The sequence below is a fragment of the Falco punctatus genome (genome assembly GCF_963210335.1).
Source record: "Falco punctatus genome assembly, chromosome: 14".
NCBI lineage: Eukaryota > Metazoa > Chordata > Aves > Falconiformes > Falconidae > Falco > Falco punctatus.
Genome location: NC_137594.1, coordinates 4,240,985 through 4,261,881, shown reverse-complemented (window position 1 = coordinate 4,261,881; position 20,897 = coordinate 4,240,985). Strand labels below are relative to the sequence as shown.

The 20,897-nt window shown below is 45.5% G+C and overlaps 1 protein-coding gene across 1 annotated transcript in view; it reads left to right on the top strand.

Moving 5' to 3' along the window:
• LOC308073057 (hepatocyte nuclear factor 4-beta-like) overlaps nucleotides 1-20,897 on the top strand; it is a 97,047-nt gene that overhangs the window by 55,844 nt on the left and 20,306 nt on the right. Inside the window, exons 2-3 of the mRNA XM_080410796.1 lie at nucleotides 555-12,406; nucleotides 18,851-19,055. Of these exons, the coding sequence (XP_080266922.1) occupies nucleotides 12,292-12,406; nucleotides 18,851-19,055 (320 nt within the window). The 5' untranslated portion in view covers nucleotides 555-12,291. The remainder of the gene's footprint in view (nucleotides 1-554; nucleotides 12,407-18,850; nucleotides 19,056-20,897) is intronic.

Here is a 20,897-nt window from a genome sequence, read left to right as displayed (position 1 = left end):
ACTTACAGCGGGTAAACCAGTGAGACTGTTTCTGTGAGACTGGTGAGGGATTTTCCCCTGGGATTGCTGTTGCACAGGCAGAACTACCCCCAGCTGAAGCAGAACTGCCCTGGCTGTCAGGGCAAGCAAACACTGAGCTTTCTAGGAAATTTTTGTTAAAGTGGGGAAATGCAGGACCAAAGCTGAGGAGGGGGAAAAGACGAAAGCAGAAAAAATGTGGTTTTTTTCTGTTTCCTGCTATTCATTGTTTAGCAGCATGGACTGCAGCATCGTCAGAGACATTTTCGGAAACATTGTCCGTATTCAGAAAGAGGAGTTTGGCGTGAGACGTGATTTTTTACTCCCCTGTCACTCTTGGGCAAAGGCAAATGCTCACACAGTGATTCGGGTTGAGACTGATTTTGGCAGCTGGAAGCTTGAGGATGGTCATTCTTGAGTCGGGGAACTGGCTGGAGGGTGCTATGGGCCGTTCCATGTTTCATTCAGCCTAAATCAATATGGTCATATTCATTGCAATGATAAAAAAAAAAAAATAAAAATCACCTTCCAAATAGGTCTGTGAAGAACAGAGATGAGCTTCCTCCTTCAGTGCAGTCATCTTACACTGCCGCCCAAAGGTTTTGGACATGTGATGGTAAAAATGTACCTGTCACTTTGGTATGTGCTCAGGTGTCCACATCAGGAAGGACCTTGCTTGTAGAGGGCTGGCGTGGGGCTGAGAGGTAGGTGGTGGAGAAATTTGCTTCAGATCCATGAGGTCATTTTGATAGAATGAAGATTTCTGAGCAACCTCCCAGCTACTCTGTCCCTTTAGATCGGATTTAGGCTGGATCCTAATACTTTTTGAATTCATATAGTCTTACTGAACTGAGAGGATCAGATGCTGATCTGCAACCCCCTCCCGATTTCAGCGTCATTCCCTAATGAAAGGACTGGTGCGGTGCGACCGCTGGTCACAGAAATTGGTAGATGGCATTAAAATGTGTATCGGATCTACCCCTGAGACTGACGTTTATTACACATTCGGGTTCAGAAGATTTGCTAAAAAATCTGCTTTGAGGGAATTTTGACAGCGGCAACTCACCGATGAATAAAAAAGGCGACTGTGTCATTTGCTGGTGAACTCCAATTTCTAAATAATTCACTTGATGACACATACTTTTTAAGATATGAAATTGGTCTAATTAAAGACAGATGTGCAAAATATAGCCTATATGATGGATATAAGGAAAACATACTTTTCCCTGTGAGTGGCAAAGCCCGCCGCCACAAATACCTCTCCAGTCTGGTAGCCTCAAAAATGTATTCACAAATATTATTCATCTCAGTGGTCTGCAAAGATTTATCGGGGGTTATAGCTTCCTGAAAACATCTGTGAAACGGGGAGTTTTGTATATGTGTGGATTTGTCACTCAGTAAACAGTCACTTTCTTTTACTATACCCCCTAGTCGACGAGAGCAGCAATTATGAGTAAGGCAGTCCGGAAGGGACTGAAGTGTTCAAAAATGGATATTATGGGGAAAATATAGCTTGATGTTTACAATAATTTCTCCAATTTAAAGTCATAAAAAGCATCTTTCCAGCACGTCGTTATGTCTACATACCACTTTTTTTGTGGGAGAATCTTTCAGAAAGAAAAATCTGTCTGAATTTGACCCAAATACTGTTAAAATAACTTCTCATCTTGGATGAGGAAGGCAGGATATATCCACCTATAGATGAATGCAGTAATCCTGAAAGTCCAGGAGTTAAATAAGAGGCACCTGATATTCACTGATTTTGATGAATAACCCCTTCTTGGGTTATGGATGTTGTTGAATGGATGTTATATCAGATTTCTTCCTGGTCATTAAGGTGTTTTTAAAAGATATTCCTACTAGGAAAGAGGAAAAAAAGGAGAAGTCCCCCTAGGATGTTGGAGTGATAGCTTGGTAGAGATGATGGGTACACTGGAGTGTGCTAAAGACTGTAAGGGTACAAACATGCACCCAACCAACACCGGCATTTCTTTCCCGAATTCATGGAGACTGGGGTGCCATCGGTGTTACTCAGACTTGGTTTCTGGAGGAACCGCAGGATAAGTTACTGAATGACAGTGCTGGATTAAATACTTGCTGATGATTCTCATTTTCCATCTTTCTTTCCAATATCTGGCTGGCATGCGTGTTTTATGATGACTAATTCTGGATGCATAGCTGTAGCACAGAGACCGGCAGGGATTCCTCAGAACTACGGGGGTTTCTCATCTCCCATCTGAAAAACAGATCAAGGTGCTTCCGTTCTGTAGACTAAACTATCTTTTCCTTTTGATTTTCTCATTTTTCTTTTTGGCTTAACCCTTTGATGTTATCCATTAAGACTCATAGATATTGTCCCCAAAGCCTCATTAATTTTGATACAATAACCATTTCAGGTTTTTTTTTTTAAAAGTAATATTTCTTTAGGTCTGTGTGTTTCAGTTTTCCAGTCCCCTGCACAAATGGAAGAAAGTCAACTCCACACATGCTGACTGAAGATCTTTCCTTCTTACCCTGATGCCAAGCTCCACCAAGATGTTTGTGTGTGTGCAAGAGCTGCAAGATCAGACGCGCGAATATATAACGGATTATGGTGGCTAAAGCAGACTTGACCTTGTTTTTTGAAGTGGTAGGGCTTCCGTCCTTTCTGAGATCTTTATATTTGCACTTGGCTTACTTAGAAGACAGCGCTGAAAGGAGTAATTTGGAGGAACTCCACATTTGTCCTGAGCTACTGATTTATCTGAAGAATGGCAAAGCTAGAAAATTTAGGGGACCAGAACAGAAACCCAAACTATGCAACAAAATGCTGCGCGATTTCCCCGGTAGGAACTTTGCTTTCAGTTCCACAGTTTACTGTAACGCAAGACGATACAACCAAATGTCAACTTGTTCTTGATGCTTCCCTAGAGCTGGGTCAAAATCTGTTGGTTCATCTCAGGTAATGAAAATATAGGGTGAAGACACAGAGGAAAATGCCTTACAAAAAGCTTACAACTGGAAAAGATGGATTTTGGGGAAATTTGAATCCTTATGGTGGTAAAGCTGGATCTAGGTCCCACCACAAAAGTTTTAATATACAAAGGACCAAGGAACAATGTAAATGTTTTTAGACCCAGAACTAGGAATTTGCAAGATACGAGCCCAAATGTAAGTCCTGGGTTAATTTTTGGGTATGTGGGATATTATGTTTTAAGATCTATGAGCATGAGTTTTATAGAAGAATATCTTTAAAAGGGTGCTTTATGTGATAGAAATATGCTTTTGAAATAATAAAGGCCTCCCCTAAAATAGAAAGAACAACAGCAACATAAAACACTCATCATGCTTTCAGTGCAAAGTGAAAATTTGCACTCCCAGCCTCCCACATTGGACCTGGGTCTTGAATAATATTCCTGTTTTCTCTTCAGCTGAGCTAATGACAGATCCTGAAGAAGTGTCAACACTGCAACCGAAAAAGCTCAAAGCGGCAGGAATGTTGTTCACAGGGGAGATGGGAGTCATAGCAAATACTCTTTTCAAGCGTGGCTACTCCTGACTAATGGCATGTCGTTTTCAGCAAGAAAAGCCGAAAATTTGCCCACAGGCAGAGGGGTGGTCCAGGTGAGTCCATGCCTACCCCAGGCAGCAGCAGGTGGGGTGATGCTGCCTCCCCAGCTCCTGCTGCCAGCTCCGGTCTGGGCTGGGGTATTTGCTTTACTTAGAGGTCGATGTCACCTGTGGCCAAGGAATCCAGCCTAATTCTTGATGGTGCTGTGTGTCATGCTCTGGGTTGGCAGGGGGAATTCATCTTAGGTGACTTCACCTTCCAAAAAAACCGCAGTGTGTAAGTCACCTGCGCTCCCCGCGCTCTCGGTTTAGAGGGATCGGGGCATTGCTGTGCAGTTCAGCCCCAGTCCCCCGGAGACCTGACTTAGTCTGGGATAAATCATCCTCTGGACATAGGATGAGAGGAAACGGCCTCAAGTTGCACCAGTGGAGATTTAGGTTGGATGTTAGGAAAAGTTTCCTCACTGAAAGGGTTGTCAAGCACTGCAACAGGCTGCCCAGGGAGGTGGTTGTGTCGCCATCCCTGGGGGTATTCAAAAAGATGTGTGGATGTGGCACCTGGGGACGTGGTCTGCCGGTGGACTTGGCAGCGCTACGCTTATGGTTGGACTCTATCGTAAAGGTCTTTTCCAACCTGAATGATTCTGTGATATGCCAGTTTTTCTTTAGTGGCTGCAGAGATACTGATGCTTCTGATCCAGATATGAAGCCCTAGTCTGGGATGGTGAAAATGAGGAGAACGGAGTTGCTTGGTGCGGTAGGCAGTGATCTGGGGCCGGTGGTCTGCTACAACCCTGCATTTCCCTGACCAGCAGACATCTGGACTAGCAGGTGGGGAAGATCTCATCCCGAGGGCAATGAAGCGGGTAAATGAGGGAAGGACTGGAAGGTTGGGTACTTCTTAGGTTTTCTCCATGTGTTTTGGTTCTCCGGCTAGTATGCTCCAATGTGTGCTTTCTGCTTCCTATTCAGTGTTGACTACGTTGAGAGTTTGGAGGAGTTTGGGCTGGATTGGTCTAAGCCAGAGCAGAGCTCACCCCAAACTCTCATGATTATTTGAGTCTGAACTTTCCCATGTAAGCTCAGCCTAGGAAAGACTCACATGGAAACGAAGCGGGTGTCATCTTTGTAGGAAATAAGTAGAAACAGAGCATTTCCCTGCCAGAGAGTGAAACACTGCGCAAAGGTCTCACCTGTGAGACGCTGAAAGAAGTTACCCGTTAATTTTGGTGACTGAGCTGGAGTTTCACAAATGTGTTAATGCTTTCACAAGTTGATGGTATCAGAGACGAGCTGGTCTGAAATTCTTAGCTTTTCAGTCAAAATGTGTTGCTTCCCCATATTTGCCAGTTTTGCTACCTGGGACCTAAAGCTGATGATGACTTTTGAAGTCTCAGCCACGTGCAGTGAACAGCAGGCAAGTTGCCAGGGGTCTCAAATGGCAGTCAGAAGCTGGTGCCATGACTAGTGTTTGCAAACAAAAGTTGAGAACCCAAATGTTTTGTTTCTTTCCTTTCAATACTTTTCATTTTGTTCATTACTAAATATTTTAATTCCCTTCCCTTCTTCTGTGACTTTCAGAGTTCAGTTACAGATGAGAAATCATTTTGAAGCCAACAAATATTCTTTTCCCCAAAAAGAATCTAATGAAAGTTGTTGCCTTTTTCTCATAATTATTTCAAGTGTTGATCAACTGTTCTCTTTCAAGAAAGAAAAAACCCAAGAAGTTCTCTGAAATATCCCCCAGGAATACCCACTGACAGAGGTATTTGTTGGTGTGATGAATAACATGCAGTTCCAAAAACATTGCAGGCATTTCTTCTTTCTGAGAACTTACTCCTGCTTATGGAAAACAAGAGAAATTCCAAGTGGTGCAGGCAGGAGTCAGGTGTTTGCTGTGAAGCGTTTGCCAGCAAGGGACAGGTTTGCAAAGAGCATTGGACTCCAGGAGACCCCACCTAGACTGGGAAATGAGGTCTTAGATTTTACTGAAGTGTCCAAAAAGGGGCATTTATTTCTAAAACACAGTCGCCTGTGGCTACATGAAGGTATCTTTGCAAACCCAGTTGTTATTCCCAGTGGGAGTTCCCATTTCACAACAGATCTGAAATTCAGGCTGTCCCATTTTTAGAAACCTAAATGAGCACCTAGTGCTGCTGAAATTCTGGCCCTGGCCAAGCACGCCGGAGCCAAGAATGAAAGAATATGAACTCAGAAATAACAAGCCATCAGGTTAACCTTTGGTCATCAAAAGAATGTAAAACTTCTTAGATTTATTCCCCGAATCCAATTCAGGTTTCAGCTGTGCTGAACACTCAGTACATCAGTAAATTAACTGGGGGGTTTGTGAATTAACCAACCTGAAGTCTTTGCTGGCAGTAGGGTCTTTGTGTGATTTGTGCTTGACAATTTATAAAGACCAAAATCTATCATTTACACTTGGTGGAAAAGGTTTTTTGGTGTGGTTTTGGGGTTGTTTTTTTTTTGTTGTTGTTTCGTATTTGGTTTTTGTTTTGTTTGAGTTTTTTAAATCATCCCAGATGAATTTTTTCAGCATAGTGACTGGAGCTTGCTTAACTCTATTTTCCTCAAAGGGTTGTTATTGAAGATGGAATCTAATTGATCTAAAAGCAAAATAAGTATATGTTAAACAAATGTGTTTGGCAGAAGTAAAGCAAAATAAGTTTGTCTGGAGAGAAAGGAGGTGAAAGTCCTAATCTTTTCCTTTTCCACTCTCCAGCCTCCTGTATGATGGGTGATGTTTTCCCATGTCCATCATGCCATTGTCCATCACGAGGACTTGGAGAAGGCTGTATGGTTAATGCCATCCCTACTGGAGATGCTGTCAAGTCATTGCAGAGAAAAGCCACTCAGATCTTGTTCACCGCCTCAGGGTATGACTCAGGGCTACTGCAGAAATTTGGTCTGTCCCTAAATGACCTCAGATTCGTGGGTTTGGACTCTAAAGGATCTCTGTCATACCTGGAGGTCTTTGAGGCAAAGCTACCAAAGGATGGGTTTGAAACGGGGTGGGATAAATGAGCGCTAATGCAAGCTGCCACCAAGCCAAACCTAAGATGTGTTGGGGGTTTTGGCCAATTTTTTTTTTTTTTTTGGGGTGGGGGTGGGGGATCATGCTGTTTCTTGGTCAGTTGAGATTAGTTTTAATGGGAATGGTATTACTTGGGGGTGGAGGGGCCTTTGGGGGACTGTAGAGAAGTGAGCAGGGGCTAAGACTGGAGCCAGATTTAATTTCCCCTTCCTTGTTCACATACCTCTTTCACAGCACTGGAAGAAATAAACTGTTCAGCTTTGATGTCACTGATGGAGTAATTTGCCTCTGGGTTTCCACCTATACGGAGAGCGGGTGAGGCTGGCAGTGGTGGTGGGCTCTGTGGCTGCTGCCCGGCACCACGGGATGCTGAACGTCAGCCTGAAACCCCATCGGTATCCCCCGCGACCAGCCTGGGAACTTCAGCTTGGGCTGCCGCGACATCGACACTCCTAATAGGTACCTGCATGACTGTCTTGCTTTTTAAACATACAGTGAGTTTTAAACAGAGTAAATTAATTGGCCTGATGCTTTTTGGGAAAATAGACGTTACCCAAGAAATTTCTTAAACTATTTTTATTTTATGAATAATCACTACGCAGACAAAAATGTTTTTAGGAGATAACAGCTGGGAGAACAAGCAGCCCCTCACTATACTGTGAAAGCCACGGCACTGTGGAAATGCAATGTTAATTATGATTAGAAATACCTGAAAATGTAAAGAGAGATGTTGATGCTAACTGTATCACAAATATTATTCAGTGATTATAAGAAACTGCATCCATGAAAGGAGGGAACTGATTTAGTAGACATCTGGTCTAGATAAATGTGTCATGTCTGCCATTGTAATTATATGCTAATGATATGATTTAACACTGCTTATAATCTCAGAAGCATACTGTTTCTAATTATACCTTGCCCAGAAAAAAGGCCTTACTGGCTTCTGTCTTTCAATTATTGTTTTTATCCAGACATGTTCTCTCCAAGTAGATAATTTTATGGCTGCTGTTGCTTCTGGTACCTGGGAAGCACCTGAACATCGGTGGGTCTGTGCTCACTAATCCCTGCAAGTTCGGGAAAGGGTTTAATTATTGCTGCATTTCAGATGGAGAGAATCTTCAAAATAGTGGTAGGCCTTTTAAATGTGCTTCTAAAAATAAAAGAAGAAAACTTCTGCGCCAAAAATAGTAGCTTAAGTCTGCCTCAGCATTTTGCATAGCAACAAGTCTTTTGTTAGGATTTAGTGTCTCGGAGACCTCTCCCCACTTGCAGCATACTTTCCTCTAAAAAACAGCCTCCAGAGGCCAACGTGCAGCTGCCATAGCCTGCAAGCATCTTCATCCCCCACTTACCTGCCAAAGAAATGTTGTTTCTGATGGCTTGCTCACAATACTTCGTGTTCTCTCTTAATTAATCAGAGCTCTTATCTTTTCTGCACTTCATCTTGTCTAAGTGCATTCCCCAAAGCATCTGAGTCTTATTTCTAGGAATAAGCGTGTTGTCTTATTGGGACTATGTGTTCATTGGAGCCTGCCCTCTGTCCTCTCCACAGTACGTGTGAGAAACCGTATCGGTTCATTCCCAGAGCACTATCTTGGATGTTCATGCTGTTTTAATTAAACATGTCTGGGTTTGTCTCCCTTCTCCCTTTTTTCCTGCACCCTCCAGCTACATTCAACCTCACCGATTTAAAAAAAAAAAAAAAAAAAGGAATAAATGGAAAACATATTAAAAAGAGGCTTATGTCCATCTGGAGGAGGATTGACGTGCACTTCCAAACTGGGAAGGCTGTGTTGTACCGTCCAGCCAGTTTTGCCTTCGGCTATCCCTACACCTAAGATGCCTGTGCAGGTGAGTCAATGCCCAAGCACCCAGGGAAAGGACAGATGCCCCCAGTCCTGTCCCCCTGCTGGAAAACCAGCAAGATATTTTGAGAAAACTGTGGTTATCTCTGTATGCAATGCGTTGTGGCCGACTCACCCGTGCGAGCATCAGTACCGCAGCCCAGAGGGAGCTCGGCTCTGACGTAGAAGCTCTTTCCCTCTTGCACGGCTGCTTGTCAAGGCTGGCGTGGGGGCGTAGCACCCCAAGGCGGGGTATTTGCTGCTGTTGCCAGTGGGGTTTCTCAGGTGGCCACAGCTGGGGAGCTGCTCCCTGCTCGTCTGGGCTGAGTACGTGCTCCCCACACATGTTCCTCCTCTGGGTGAGAAAAGGGAGCAATATGGTACAGGCAGACGGTGGTCCTTTGGCTTTCCTGGTCTGTTCTGGCGAAAGCTCTTCACACCCATAGATCTGCTTACTGGGGTTAGTATCTCTGCATTGTGTCAGTGACCTTTACCTGTGGTTAGCGCTTGGCTTATGCGAGGACCTGAACGGCCCCATCTTTTCTCTGCACTGAGAGAAGGTTAGAAAGGGGTGGTGGAGAAGGATCAGAGCCTGGCTTCAGCCCCGCGAGGTCTCCTTCCCCCCCCCCCCCCCCCCCCCCCCCCCAGCCCTCAAGAAGGCAGGAGTTTCTCCCAGAGCTTTGTGCAGGCAACGTAGTAGCCCTTGTTTGACCTGATCGGTTCTTCTCAGCTCTGGCATGTTGCAGGGAGGGACAGAACATCTGCACACAACCCCAGACACACACAGACATCGTAGCTGAAGCAGTTTCTTGAGAGCTGCCATATCTGTGCCCCGCAGGGGGCTCAAGCTGGGAACAGTGTCTCAGCAGAGAGCTGCTGGTCAGCCCCACAGATCTCTACCTTCAAACCTTTCCTTACTGTTGCCCTGGTTCTGTAAAGGATTTGAGATTCCTCCTGTCCCCAAAGTCCCTCTTGTGTGTTTGTGACACGGTTCCACCAGACTGACCAAGGCTGATGGCTGCCCTGGGGACACCCTGGGAGATGCTGGGAGAAGAGCGAAGGGGCGGCAGGTCTGCTGTGCTCCAGGGTGATGCCAAAGCACTGCGAGCCAAACAGCAGCCCTCTCCCACCTGCTGCCAGCCTGTTCCCCACATCAAAGGGAGCTTTCCAAGGGCAGGGTTTTTTATGTCTAACACTTGCTTGAGGTCAACTTGAGAGAGATGTCTTCTTAGCTCCCCAGTTGGTCTGCGCCATCAAGTTGAATCATTGTAAGGCAATGAAGGAACCAGCTAGAGATTTCTGGCTCTTGGCTGGGACAAGTGTCCGCTCTGTTGCAATAACGAGCAGAGCTGAGTAGATGTTAGGGCACCTCAAAGTGAGCTGGATTTCTCCTGATGTTAATAAAACTCAGCCCCAGCCTTGAGGAATCACGCTTGAATTGCAGCTGTGACTCAGAAAGTGATGTAAGAAAGCAGGGAGAGGAAAAAGAAACGGTTCAACCCTCAGCAAAGCTCCAGGCTGCTGCTGTGCTGGGGTGGTTTGGAACAGGGTGCTGACATCTGTTTGAAATAATAGATAGAAATGCCACATAACAACACTCCAACACCACCTTCCGTAACAAGTCAGTCCTGATTATCAATGTGGATGTGATGTGGAAATCCAGTCCTGAGCTATGAAATTCACTCTCTAACCTTTTCTTGTCCCCAATACCCTTTTCTCATTGCCAGAGTGAAAATTGTCTGTGCGTCCTCCTCGCCCAGCTTTCTTTGGAAAGAAGCCTTAACCCTTGCTTTGGGCTGAGAGACCGAGAACATCAAGGGATCTCTAAAGCCAACATCATCAGGGCAGGAGCCCAGATTTCTTCTCTCAGGGCCACAACTGCCTGAAAGCACGGTGAACACCAGTGTGGCTATTTTAAAGGTGAGAAACACATACAAAAACCCCCGGAATTGTAGAAATGTGAGAACTGTTAGCTGTGGTAGTAGCAGAGTGCTGAGAATTGGGCAGGATTGTGCCCATAGCTCAGTTTAAAAAAAAAAAAAGTGCCAGATTAATAGGCATAATCAAGACTGACATTGGGTAAGAGGCAAGAACGACTAATCAGATGCTAACTTAGCTGATGCTGGCATTACTGAGAGCCTGGGGGCATAGTCCAAGGATAAAAACATAACGTCTTATCTAACCAAGGAGTCATTTGCGCACCACTACTTACAACATGTTCTTAAAAAAGGAAAGAAGGAAAAAAAAAATATCTATGGCACATGAAATTATTTTATGCCTCAGAAATGATAAGAAAATGAAGGTAAGTGTTCCTGTACCCAATCTTTATAGGGGAAAAGCCTATCTAGAGTTAACCCATTGCAATGTCCGCCCTAAGTCCCCAGGATATGGAAAAAGCCATTAAAAATAATTTTTAAAAAAAAGGTGAAATGGAGGTGAAATCGAAGTGAGTATACCTAAGACATTTCAAAACTCAGCTTTGACGTATTTCTTGCTATTTGGAGATTGCTAGGCTACGTGGGGCCGCCCTGGTCCTCGGTTCAGTTAGAGTTCAGGCAGTCTGGCAACCCCCTTCTCTTGGCCAAGGCTCCTTTTCTGGCAGCGCATCTCCCTATTTCTCAAGATTCTTTTCCTCCAGGTTCAACAGGATGTTGAACTGTATCTCACAGAACAGCTCATGGAAAGGCAAGGCCCTCTGACACAAAACAACGTCACCGGCGAGGGAACCGTCATGTCAGGGAAGGCGTCTGGAAGGTGAAACCGGGAATAAACCAGGCACATCAAGCTGTATCACTTTGCATGTCTGTTTTTTATTTCCACCCTTCTGTCGTACGGTTCACGAGTCTTAACAAGGAAAGAGCTTCTGTGCAAAATTCAGTAAATTAAAAAAAAAAAAAAAAAAAGAAAAAAAAAAAAAGGCAAATAACACAGCCCTGTGGGGAAAACCTGGAATTGTATTTCCATGATACAGGCCTTTCCCAGAAAAGCCAGGCATGGGTCAGTGTGAAATGCAACACCACACATCTGCAAGGGAGCCTGCCGGTTCCTTCCAGCCTTTCCCATTTTCATGGTTTGCCATGGCTTGAAACCTCCTGCCCTGACACCTGCAACCGCAGCTGAGCTCCTTCGCAGTGGGAGCTGGGGACATGGGGGCTGCCTGGGAGCAGGTAATGGGGGCAGTGGGTGGTGGTGGGAGAAGTCACCTCCCCTCTGCCTATGGGGCAGGGTGAAACCCTGTGGACAGCCGTAACGAGACCTCATTTTTCCCTTCCCATAGTAACTCAAGGGGTGATCTGGTGTGCAGCGCTGCTGATGTCTCATGGCAGACCTATCTCCACAGTCTTCAGCTACCAGTGATGCTGACTTGTGGCCTTCACCAGTTTCAAGTGGCATCGTTTGGTCTTTTCTGAAGAGCTAGGTGACATCGGGGTGGGTGTCATTTGGTGAGACCACCGCTTCGCCCTGGCGGGGTGGCGCATGTGCGCGCACGCCTCTTGGCAACCCTTCTCAAAATGTTTGTGTAGGAGCAGCCATAAAGCAGGCTGTATCGACCCAAGGATACGATCCGAGTCGTTTGAGTCTAGGCCTTATCTACATCACATTATCAGGACCGAGAGAGCAGAGATGCACCCCGGGAAGGGAGGGGACTGGGTGCCGGGAGGGCACAACTTCGTCCCCTCTCTGCCGGCGCGGGGAGGGGACAGCGGCGCAGCTGGGTAATGATTTGTCATTGCCAGGGCTGGGGTGTCTCTCTTTGCCGAGGAAACCTTGGCCGTGATTGACAGCAGGGCTGTTTTTTGCCGCTTCCCTTGCTGTTGAAAAGTAATAATGAAGCTTTGTCAGTCCATCATGGACATGGATATGCCAGATTACGTCGATTCCTTGGACTCCTCTTATACCATGCTGGAATTTGACAACCTTCGGGTGCTCCCCAGTAACACCGGTGAGATTTCTGTTCGTTTCCTCTTGATTTACCTCCGCCACCTTTGTTCTGAAGCTGAACACCTAGGAAAGGCAGGTAGGAGGTGTGGGGCAAAGGGTGGCAGGGGTAATATTTAAGCGGCTGACCTGTCAACATCTGTTGCATCTGCAGTTACGTTGGGGCTGCAACGGGACCCCTGCTCGTGCCAGTGCTGTTTTCATTTACTCTTTTCCTCGGTGGGCTGAGCGTCGCATCCTGAAGAGCTCACAACGTGTAGCAAGTGTTGGTAGAGCTCTTTGTGGCCCACCATGGGTTTGTCCCCCTGTATGACTTATGAGAGGATTTATTATTAATATTCCTTCCATAAAATGCGTGTTTCATTCCCATATATGATGCAAATTCATATTTAATCCTTGGGGAAAAAAATGCTGCCTGAAATAGCATTTGTCTATTGCTCGGACAATACACCAAGTGTCCAATCTAACTTGCTCCAGGTACTTGGATTGAGAAGGAATATCCAGATCATTACTTGCCTTATATTTTTTTTGCTGGCTACCAAGACGGTCTAAAAGCCTTTACAGCACACAAAGAACTTGGCGAGGCGTGAGTGTTTATAGGCAAAGGCTTCCACTTTGCTCACAGAAATAAAGCGTATCACCTGGTACTTAGGGTTTGGGTAGTCAAAAGTACTCTGACGTAAAGCGAACTCTGCTCTGTGAAATTAACTGTTCACTGTGTGAGAAATTAAGGACGTTTTAGTCACATAGCATAAAACCGATCGTGTAACTAGAGGAGATGCCAACGTTAGCAATGCCTTCGGAGAGTTTTGGCAGCATTTAATGTAATTTGTTAAGAAGCTTAGTGAAATTAAGATGGGATTTTCAGGGTCTCATGTTTGCTCATTAGCTGTCTCCTCAAAAGAAATCAGAATTTCAGTTAGGGCTATCGTCTACAATATAAAACGATTACACTTATTATTGTGGAACATGGAGGGACGTCAGGAGACAAAGTTAAAAGGCCCTAGTAAATTAGAATTTAAAGCTGACTTCAGGAAAAGCTCTGTCTGTCCCCAAGTAAAGGACTTTCAATATTTTTTTTTTTGCCAGCTCCAGATAGACTGGATCTTATTTCTTATTCTTGCAGAAAGGTTTCCATCTGCCATCCTCCTCCAGAAATGTTATTTAACACAGATGTTTCTCTTTGTCACTTGCTGCTGAATAACAAGATTTTTTATTATTTTTTTTTTTTTACTTTTTAGAGTGGTACAAATTTCCTCAAAATTCAATATAATTTCGCAATTTAACTACCAAAACCTGTTTGGGGCTCTCTGTTGTTTCATGCAGTGGAACTGACAGGTTGAGTTTTTTTCTGAAGTCTAGCTAGATCAGTATTGTGTTATTTGACTAGCTGTTAATGAGTAACCGGTTCTCTCGGGAACTAGCTGTTTTGAAATTAACTTGTTTGTCTTGGGTAAGTGTCCTCTTCTACAGTTTGTAAAAATATCTTCAAAAAAGACCTGAAACGTCCATACGTGGATCTATATTGCTAACCAACTGAGTTCAGTTCCCATAGGTATCTCAAAATAACAGTTCACACAGATCCTCTGTAGTTTCAGAAATTCTTTAATAATTGTTAAAATCAAGACATAATCTCATTTTAGGTATTTTAAAAAAGTATAATGGATTGTTTTAAGCCATATCTTTCCCATTATGCAAGATTATTTCACCTCCTAAATGTAATGGCAGTTCTGCCTTCTATAAACAGGAACAGGAAGGGGAGCTATATTTATTTTAATGGATTCAGGACTGTTTCTTAGAATCTGAACAATTTTAGAAGTGAAAATCAGAATACTTTTAAACAAGGTCATGCATTCTTGAAAGCAACTGTCTCCTCCTTTGGAATATTATTTCATCAAGATTTTGGGCTGGTTAACGATGCGAAGCGCTGCCGGTGCTAAGCTTTCTGTTCCAGGAAGCTGCTACCGTTTCGAGATTTGCCTAGATACATATTTTGACTTTCCAACCCTAAGTAGCCCATAATTTTCTGAATATTTTGAAACTAATTCAAAATAAGGAATATAATCTATTATGGGAGTGGAGAAGGAGTATAAACAATTGCCTGTTTTAAACAGGAAGAACAGCAAAAGGAAATGAACAAAAATCGATGTTAATCCTGCTTTCCTTCGTAAAACACGTGTTGTAACTGCAGGAATTTTCCCGTTCTGTACAAACTTGTTTCCTTTACCTTGGCTGGCATTACAAGCCATGTTCTCACTCGGGTTTTATGTGCTGTTAATACCGATTTCCTCGCGCTCTTGTCAGAGTTGTCATTTTGCTTAAAATATGGAGCATTATTGAAAGACTGCACTAGTTCTTTAGCCGGGTGTCAGCGAACGCTTTCTCCCACGGTGGTGGCTCCTTCTCCTGCCTCAGCACTCAAATGCCACACTGATCCCTGGGGCTCTGGCTGCCGAAACACCTTTCCCAGCCCCGCTGCAGTCCAACCCAACGCAACCGTCACCAGACCATCGGGGGGGTTGGCAGGGCCTGACCATCCCTCCAGCTGCACCCGTGCTGGCGAGGAGCTGCGGCCTCTTCGTCATTGCTACTGTAGGATTTGGGAACGTGAAATCAAAACGAGGTTTTAGATCTCAGAACCTCCCCCTCTGTTTGCTAAAAGCTGAGGTAGAAAGTGGCTGACCTGCACATGGCCAGGGCTCCAGGGCTAGCCCCCACCCAGCCCTACGCCTGTACGCACAGGTTTCACAATTCTGGCTTTGGCCACCAAGTTTGACCGTGTGTGCGTGCCCTAAACCCCTGTTTATGATCTCTCTACAGTCTAGCACAGCACATGTAATTAAGGGATTTGTTAGCTGTAAATCATGTGTGCTGAGGCCGGCTTGGATTTCTGGGTAGGTAAAAGCAAAAGCCATTCCAGAAAGTATTGCAAGGTAATTCTCCTACACATTGTGCATCTGGAGGAGGTGTAGCCAGGAACATAACTGAAAGGAAAAGCAGCAAAGGGGTCTGCAGTGGTCACGTCTGGTGCAGAGCTCCACCTCTGAGTGGAAGCCAGATACCGTTCCCCAGCAGCAGCCTCGCTGAGACCATCCTCACTGTAACTTCTTATCACTGTAAAATTTGGCATCTTCATTTTGGCCTGGTTAGGTAATACCTTACATATGGAGGCAGTAAGTAACGAAAATTTCTATGCATTTGGTTGACCCCAAAGCTGGTGAAGCCACGGCGATACTTTCACCGGTGCTAGGCAGGCTGCTGCACACTGCTGATCTATAACTCACAAAAGATGGTTGAAACTTCAGATTTTTCTGCCAGTGCACGTCTGGGATGGTTCCAGTGAGGGGTCTGGCCAGAGCTATGGGTCTTCAGCTCAGCCTGGGACCCACACAAGGTCAAGATGAGTTATGGTGTCTTCTTGGAGAACATAGTCAGCTGCACCTCTCCAGGAGAAATTTTGGAGGCACCATGGCACAGCTCGGGAACTGTTCTGTTACACCACAGTGATGAGTGTCTACAACAATACATGTCCCTGAGCATCTCTCTCCGGGGCGGTGAGGACAGACGTGAGCTTGTGTCAGCTGTCGTGAGCCAGCTGGGCTCTGACCACATCCACCCTAGCAGCCCTCCAGCACATCTCAGTGCGGTGCTGAGCTCCAGGTGGCAACCCCTCTAGAGAGGCACAACGTGTTGAGTGAAGCTCTCAGCCTCGTTCACAGGCAGGCGACTGTCCTGGCAGGGATCCTGGAGTTCCTCAGCCTTTCCTAGCAATGATTATTCCAGGGAAAACCCAGATATTTCCCCAAATACTGGGTGGGTTTGAAAGCCACATCGAAACAGTCTTCTGATGCACATGATATCGTTTGTGCCTTTGCTCTTCTCTGAGCTAATTCTCATCTGGAACTCATCATTACTTGGTGACAGCCAGGATTTTGTAATTAAAATTTATCATCATAATTAACGTGTATACTGGCTTAGGGTTCCTTTTTTATTATTATTTCTGTTCACATTCAACCAAGCTGAAAAGGACATGTGGCCACCTAACAGCTCTTAGCTTCGTACCTGCCCTAACGCAGAGCCACCTAACTCAGCCGTAGCCCATGGGCTTGTCTGTGTTTTCATGGGTACAAGTGAGGCAAAATTTGGTTTGCTGATTACATGGGCCATCACGTGCTCAGTGCTGATGGTCCTTCCTCCAGTAATGCTTGGTTTAAGGCCAGATTATTAATTTCTTCCTTATACCAGAAAGCAGCTCCTCCTATGTCCTATTCACATAAGGGAAAAAAGTTTCCTCTGGTGAGTAAAAGTTTTCCAGCATCAGGAACATTTTGCAATCTGGACCCAGTTGAAGGATGCTGGGTTTGCTGGAGACCCAGACTGTATGACCTTGGCTTGATTCCTCTGAAGTCAGTAAAGAAAGTGTGAGTGGAGCAAAGAGAAAATTGGCCTTTTTATCTTTTTGTTGTGTAGTTTTTTAAATAGAATCCAGCACAATCAGTGCGTTTGTTTATGGTCATATGTTCCTTCAGAAAAATAGATGGAGCAACAGATGCATGAATGTTTAGCAGTACGGTTACTCTCAAAGGAATATTCTAGTACAGTTTGTTTAATACTGAGTTATCAAGCAAAATGAAATGAAGCAGCATTGTAAAAAACCTAAAAATCAATGTAAACTGCCATTAAGCCCCTCTGATGCAGACAATGTTCCCAAAGGAGCCAAGTGCCACTTACTGACAGATGTCAGAGCTGGGAGCATCTTACATGGATTTTGGGAACAGGTAAATCTCAATTCCTGTCATTATGACCTAAGAATGATTTTGATGTTGTCATTCTTCCTTGTTGTGTTGCTCCTGTCTTGCTACAACCTATTTATTTATTCATCCATATGTTAGAAATTGAGATATATATCAAAAGGGTCTTTTGAGGGAATGAAAGGAAGTCTGACCTTTGCATTTGTGAAGCCTTAGCTAAAAATGTCTTAGTCTTAGCTAAAAAGCTTTCCAGTTCTTGAAAAACTAAAGCTTTATTGGCCTTTTTTTATTTGGCTTTTGATTACAATTTTCATTGCATAGTAAATATTTTCACTATAAATTTTTGATGTGTATTCATACGCAAAAATAGCCTGCTCTCTCCCTCCCCCTGTATATATGCGTGTTGTGTGTTGATTACCCAAAGCTATTTTTATGCGTTACGTGTAGAAAACTTTCTCTAGTCTGCCTGGATCAGAGGCCAATTCCTCCCCTTTGAGTAACTTTCTCTAGGATTTGCCCTCGCTCAATGCAGCAGCAGCCGAGCCGTGGCCATCCCACCCGTCCCTTTGGCGAGGCAGGAGCTGTCTCGTCCCAGGGACTTTGCCGGGGTCACTCAAGCACGAGGTCACTCCCTGGGGTGAAGAACACGCTCCCGGAGGGGTGGTCAGTTCAATTCATGACACCGTCCTGCAGTCAGTGCCCAGGTCAGGACAGACTCCACAAACATTCCTCCTCTCGGCAAGATGTAAACACCGTCATCTGCGTCTTCTCAAGTGTCTTTTTTTTTTTTTTTTTTTTTTTTCCCTCTTTTTTTCCCCAAGCTGTGCCTCAAATTAGGAGGATTAAGAGGGCAGCGAGTCTGGTGGTTAAGGCCGAGGGAGAAGTTTAAAGGGGAGTTTTCAGCAGTGTATACACACAGCCCAGGCCGGGCAGGGGCAGAGCTATTCCTGCCCCAAATGAGCGGGTGCAAACAGAGGACATGACAGAGGGCATTCATATGACCTAATTTTAGGTCCCTAATTTAGAAGGTTGATCTTCCTGCACCCCTCTATTGCTTTCCAGTGGAAAGCAATGGGTATTCAGAGGGCAGTTCAGAGCAGGAGCCAGACGCAGAAGAACTAAAGTGACCCCTGTGGGAGCTGCTGTCTCTGTCTTCCCCGCAGAGGAGCTCTCAAGAGCAGCCTTTTCTCTCCAGCACCCTGCCCCGGGCAGGCACTTCATCCTTGCTGCCTCTGCTGTCTCTTCTCTGCTTCCCATTCATTAAAGTTAATGTTGTTCTTTCCATTGTCTTCTGTGGGCACCAGCTTTGAACCATGTTCTCCAGGTGTCTGAGGAGGTGGCTCCCCATCCCTCAGAAGCATGTATCTCACATCCAGGTAAGGTTTCCCTGCATCTGCCAGAAGAAGTAGTGGTAATTGTTAAATTCTCATGAGCATGTTGGGTTACACAGCTTGAAATCTCTCTGTTCCCTGAAGCAAAGCAGAACACCAACACCAGCAGCCAAGCAACCGAGTTACTCTCGGTTGGTGTTGGGAGAAGCACCAGAATCAGTCTGGAGGCTTTACCAACAACACATACCGTGTGTACACATGTACACATGTTGGGGGGGGGGGGGGGGGGGGGGCAGGGGCTGGCTCAGCACATGCTTCACTTGGAAAAAGCAGCTGGCTGTCAGCTGATGCTGGTTTCCATCACAGAGGGGTCTAACGGTCCCTGTTCTCTGCCCTCAGATGCCATCGCAGCCGAATCAGCAAACACCAACCTGCTCACCAATGGCATCAGTTCCCTGTGCTCCATCTGCGGGGACCGGGCGACCGGCAAACACTACGGGGCATCCAGCTGCGATGGCTGCAAAGGCTTCTTCAGGAGGAGTGTCCGCAAGAACCATGTCTATTCCTGCAGGTACCTGCTCTTTCTGCAATAGATACATACAATTTATTGATGCTGTAAATAATTTGGGGTGGAGATCAGGTTGTACCACAAGGCCTCTATCCCAAATGCCAACTTACCATGCTGGGAATGCTAATGGGAATATTGCCATTTAGTTTATGGCTGGAGGATGGGGAGCCAAGGAGTAAAATAAGTCCTATTTCATCTTGGACCCTGACATCTTTTGTGGCACTGAGCAATCCCTTCGGTGAGTTCACCAGCACTGCTTTCCCCATGCTGTAAATCAAGGGAAACTTACAGACCTGAGGTTTAACTGGCGTGTGTAACGTGTAAGTACAGATAGCGGGTGCAGAGTGACACCAAGACCTTATCACAGCCCAACAAGGGAAAGCCGAGGTGGCAAAGGATGAAAGCTCCAGAGGTTTCTTCTCCAACACAGTCTTTCTTGATTTTCCTGGTAAAAAGCAACAGGCATCCAAGAGCCTGTCACCTCCAAAGCCTCCACCCCCCCACAGTACATTAAACTAAGTACGCTGACATACAGTTGATGATTTTACAATCATCCTGAGAGCTGAGTATGGACCAGAGATGATTCACATCCACTTTGGCACACAGGTATACATTTGAGAGAAGTTTTTACCAGGAGGAGGCTATAAATTATAAAGCAGCTATCTTGGTTGACCTCAGAAAAATGAAGTTTATTTTAGAACAGGAGGAAGGGGAGAAAATCCCCTGAATACACTCAAGCCCTTCATCTCTAGTTAAAACTGGAAGTTTTCTTTCTGTTCCAGAGCTCTTCCTCCTTTAAAAGCATTTCAATTTTTTTAGAACGTGAGGCGCCCTCTCTTTCAAAATGCTCCTGGGGTCCTTATCACTCCAGGAGTCACCAGCCATGAAAGAAACTGGGGGTGACAGCAGTGCCCACCCCAGGAACTGTGGAATCCCAACAGGAGGCAGCGACATCTACTACTGGTTTCTTTGCAATTTCAGCTGTCGGTCTCCTGGGAATGGAGTTGTTGCCCCTCCCCAGGAATCCATGAATCTCTGTGATATTTGGCAGCTCAGGGAAGGTCTGCAGCACCGAAGCCAAGCGAATGGCAAATGCTCGCTTGTCTGCAAATCCTTATTTGGTGAGCCGCGCTGTGCTTAGCCCAGCTCAAGTTCTGCTGTTTATCACAGACGTGAATTCCTTGGGAAGCCTTTAGGCCTTTCTACCTTTGGCTTTTTACTAGTCTGGGAAAGTGTCTCAGCTTTTACAACTTGATGATGGTTCAGGAGCAGCCCACGTTGTCTTCTCTCTGCATGGCAGATTCTTCTTCCATCACTTCACGCAACATGGCAAGGGCTGCCAAGGCTACGTTGGCCACCCCTTGAACAGCACATAGACTCCGAAATCCCCCACTGAAATGAACAGGAATTAGGAGGCCACATGCCTCAAAACTAGGCTGCAGACACAAAAGCGCTTGTGGTCCATAATGTAAATATTCTATACAAAGCAGGACAGTGCCAGCAAGTGGGGTTAAACAAGCCTAGACACCAAACACCTAATAACTGTCTGAAAGCTGGAGATGAGGTTCGTACACCAGCACAACTCGAGTCACAGCCGTGCTTTCACAGCCAAAACCATCGCAGTCCTCCAGGGTGGGTGGTCTGAAATCGCCGCGCTCCCAGCTGGCAGGAGCAGCAGTGGGGATGGTGAGGAACTGGGCCAAGCCAACGCTGATTCAAGCCATTTCTTGCAAACCTTTGGCTCTTCTCTAAGTTCACTCAGTGCACAGCTCGGTGGGGTTTGGGACTCTATATGGAGCTGCTCGGGGTGAGTGGGTTGCAGATGCCAGGCTGGTTGCTCCATCT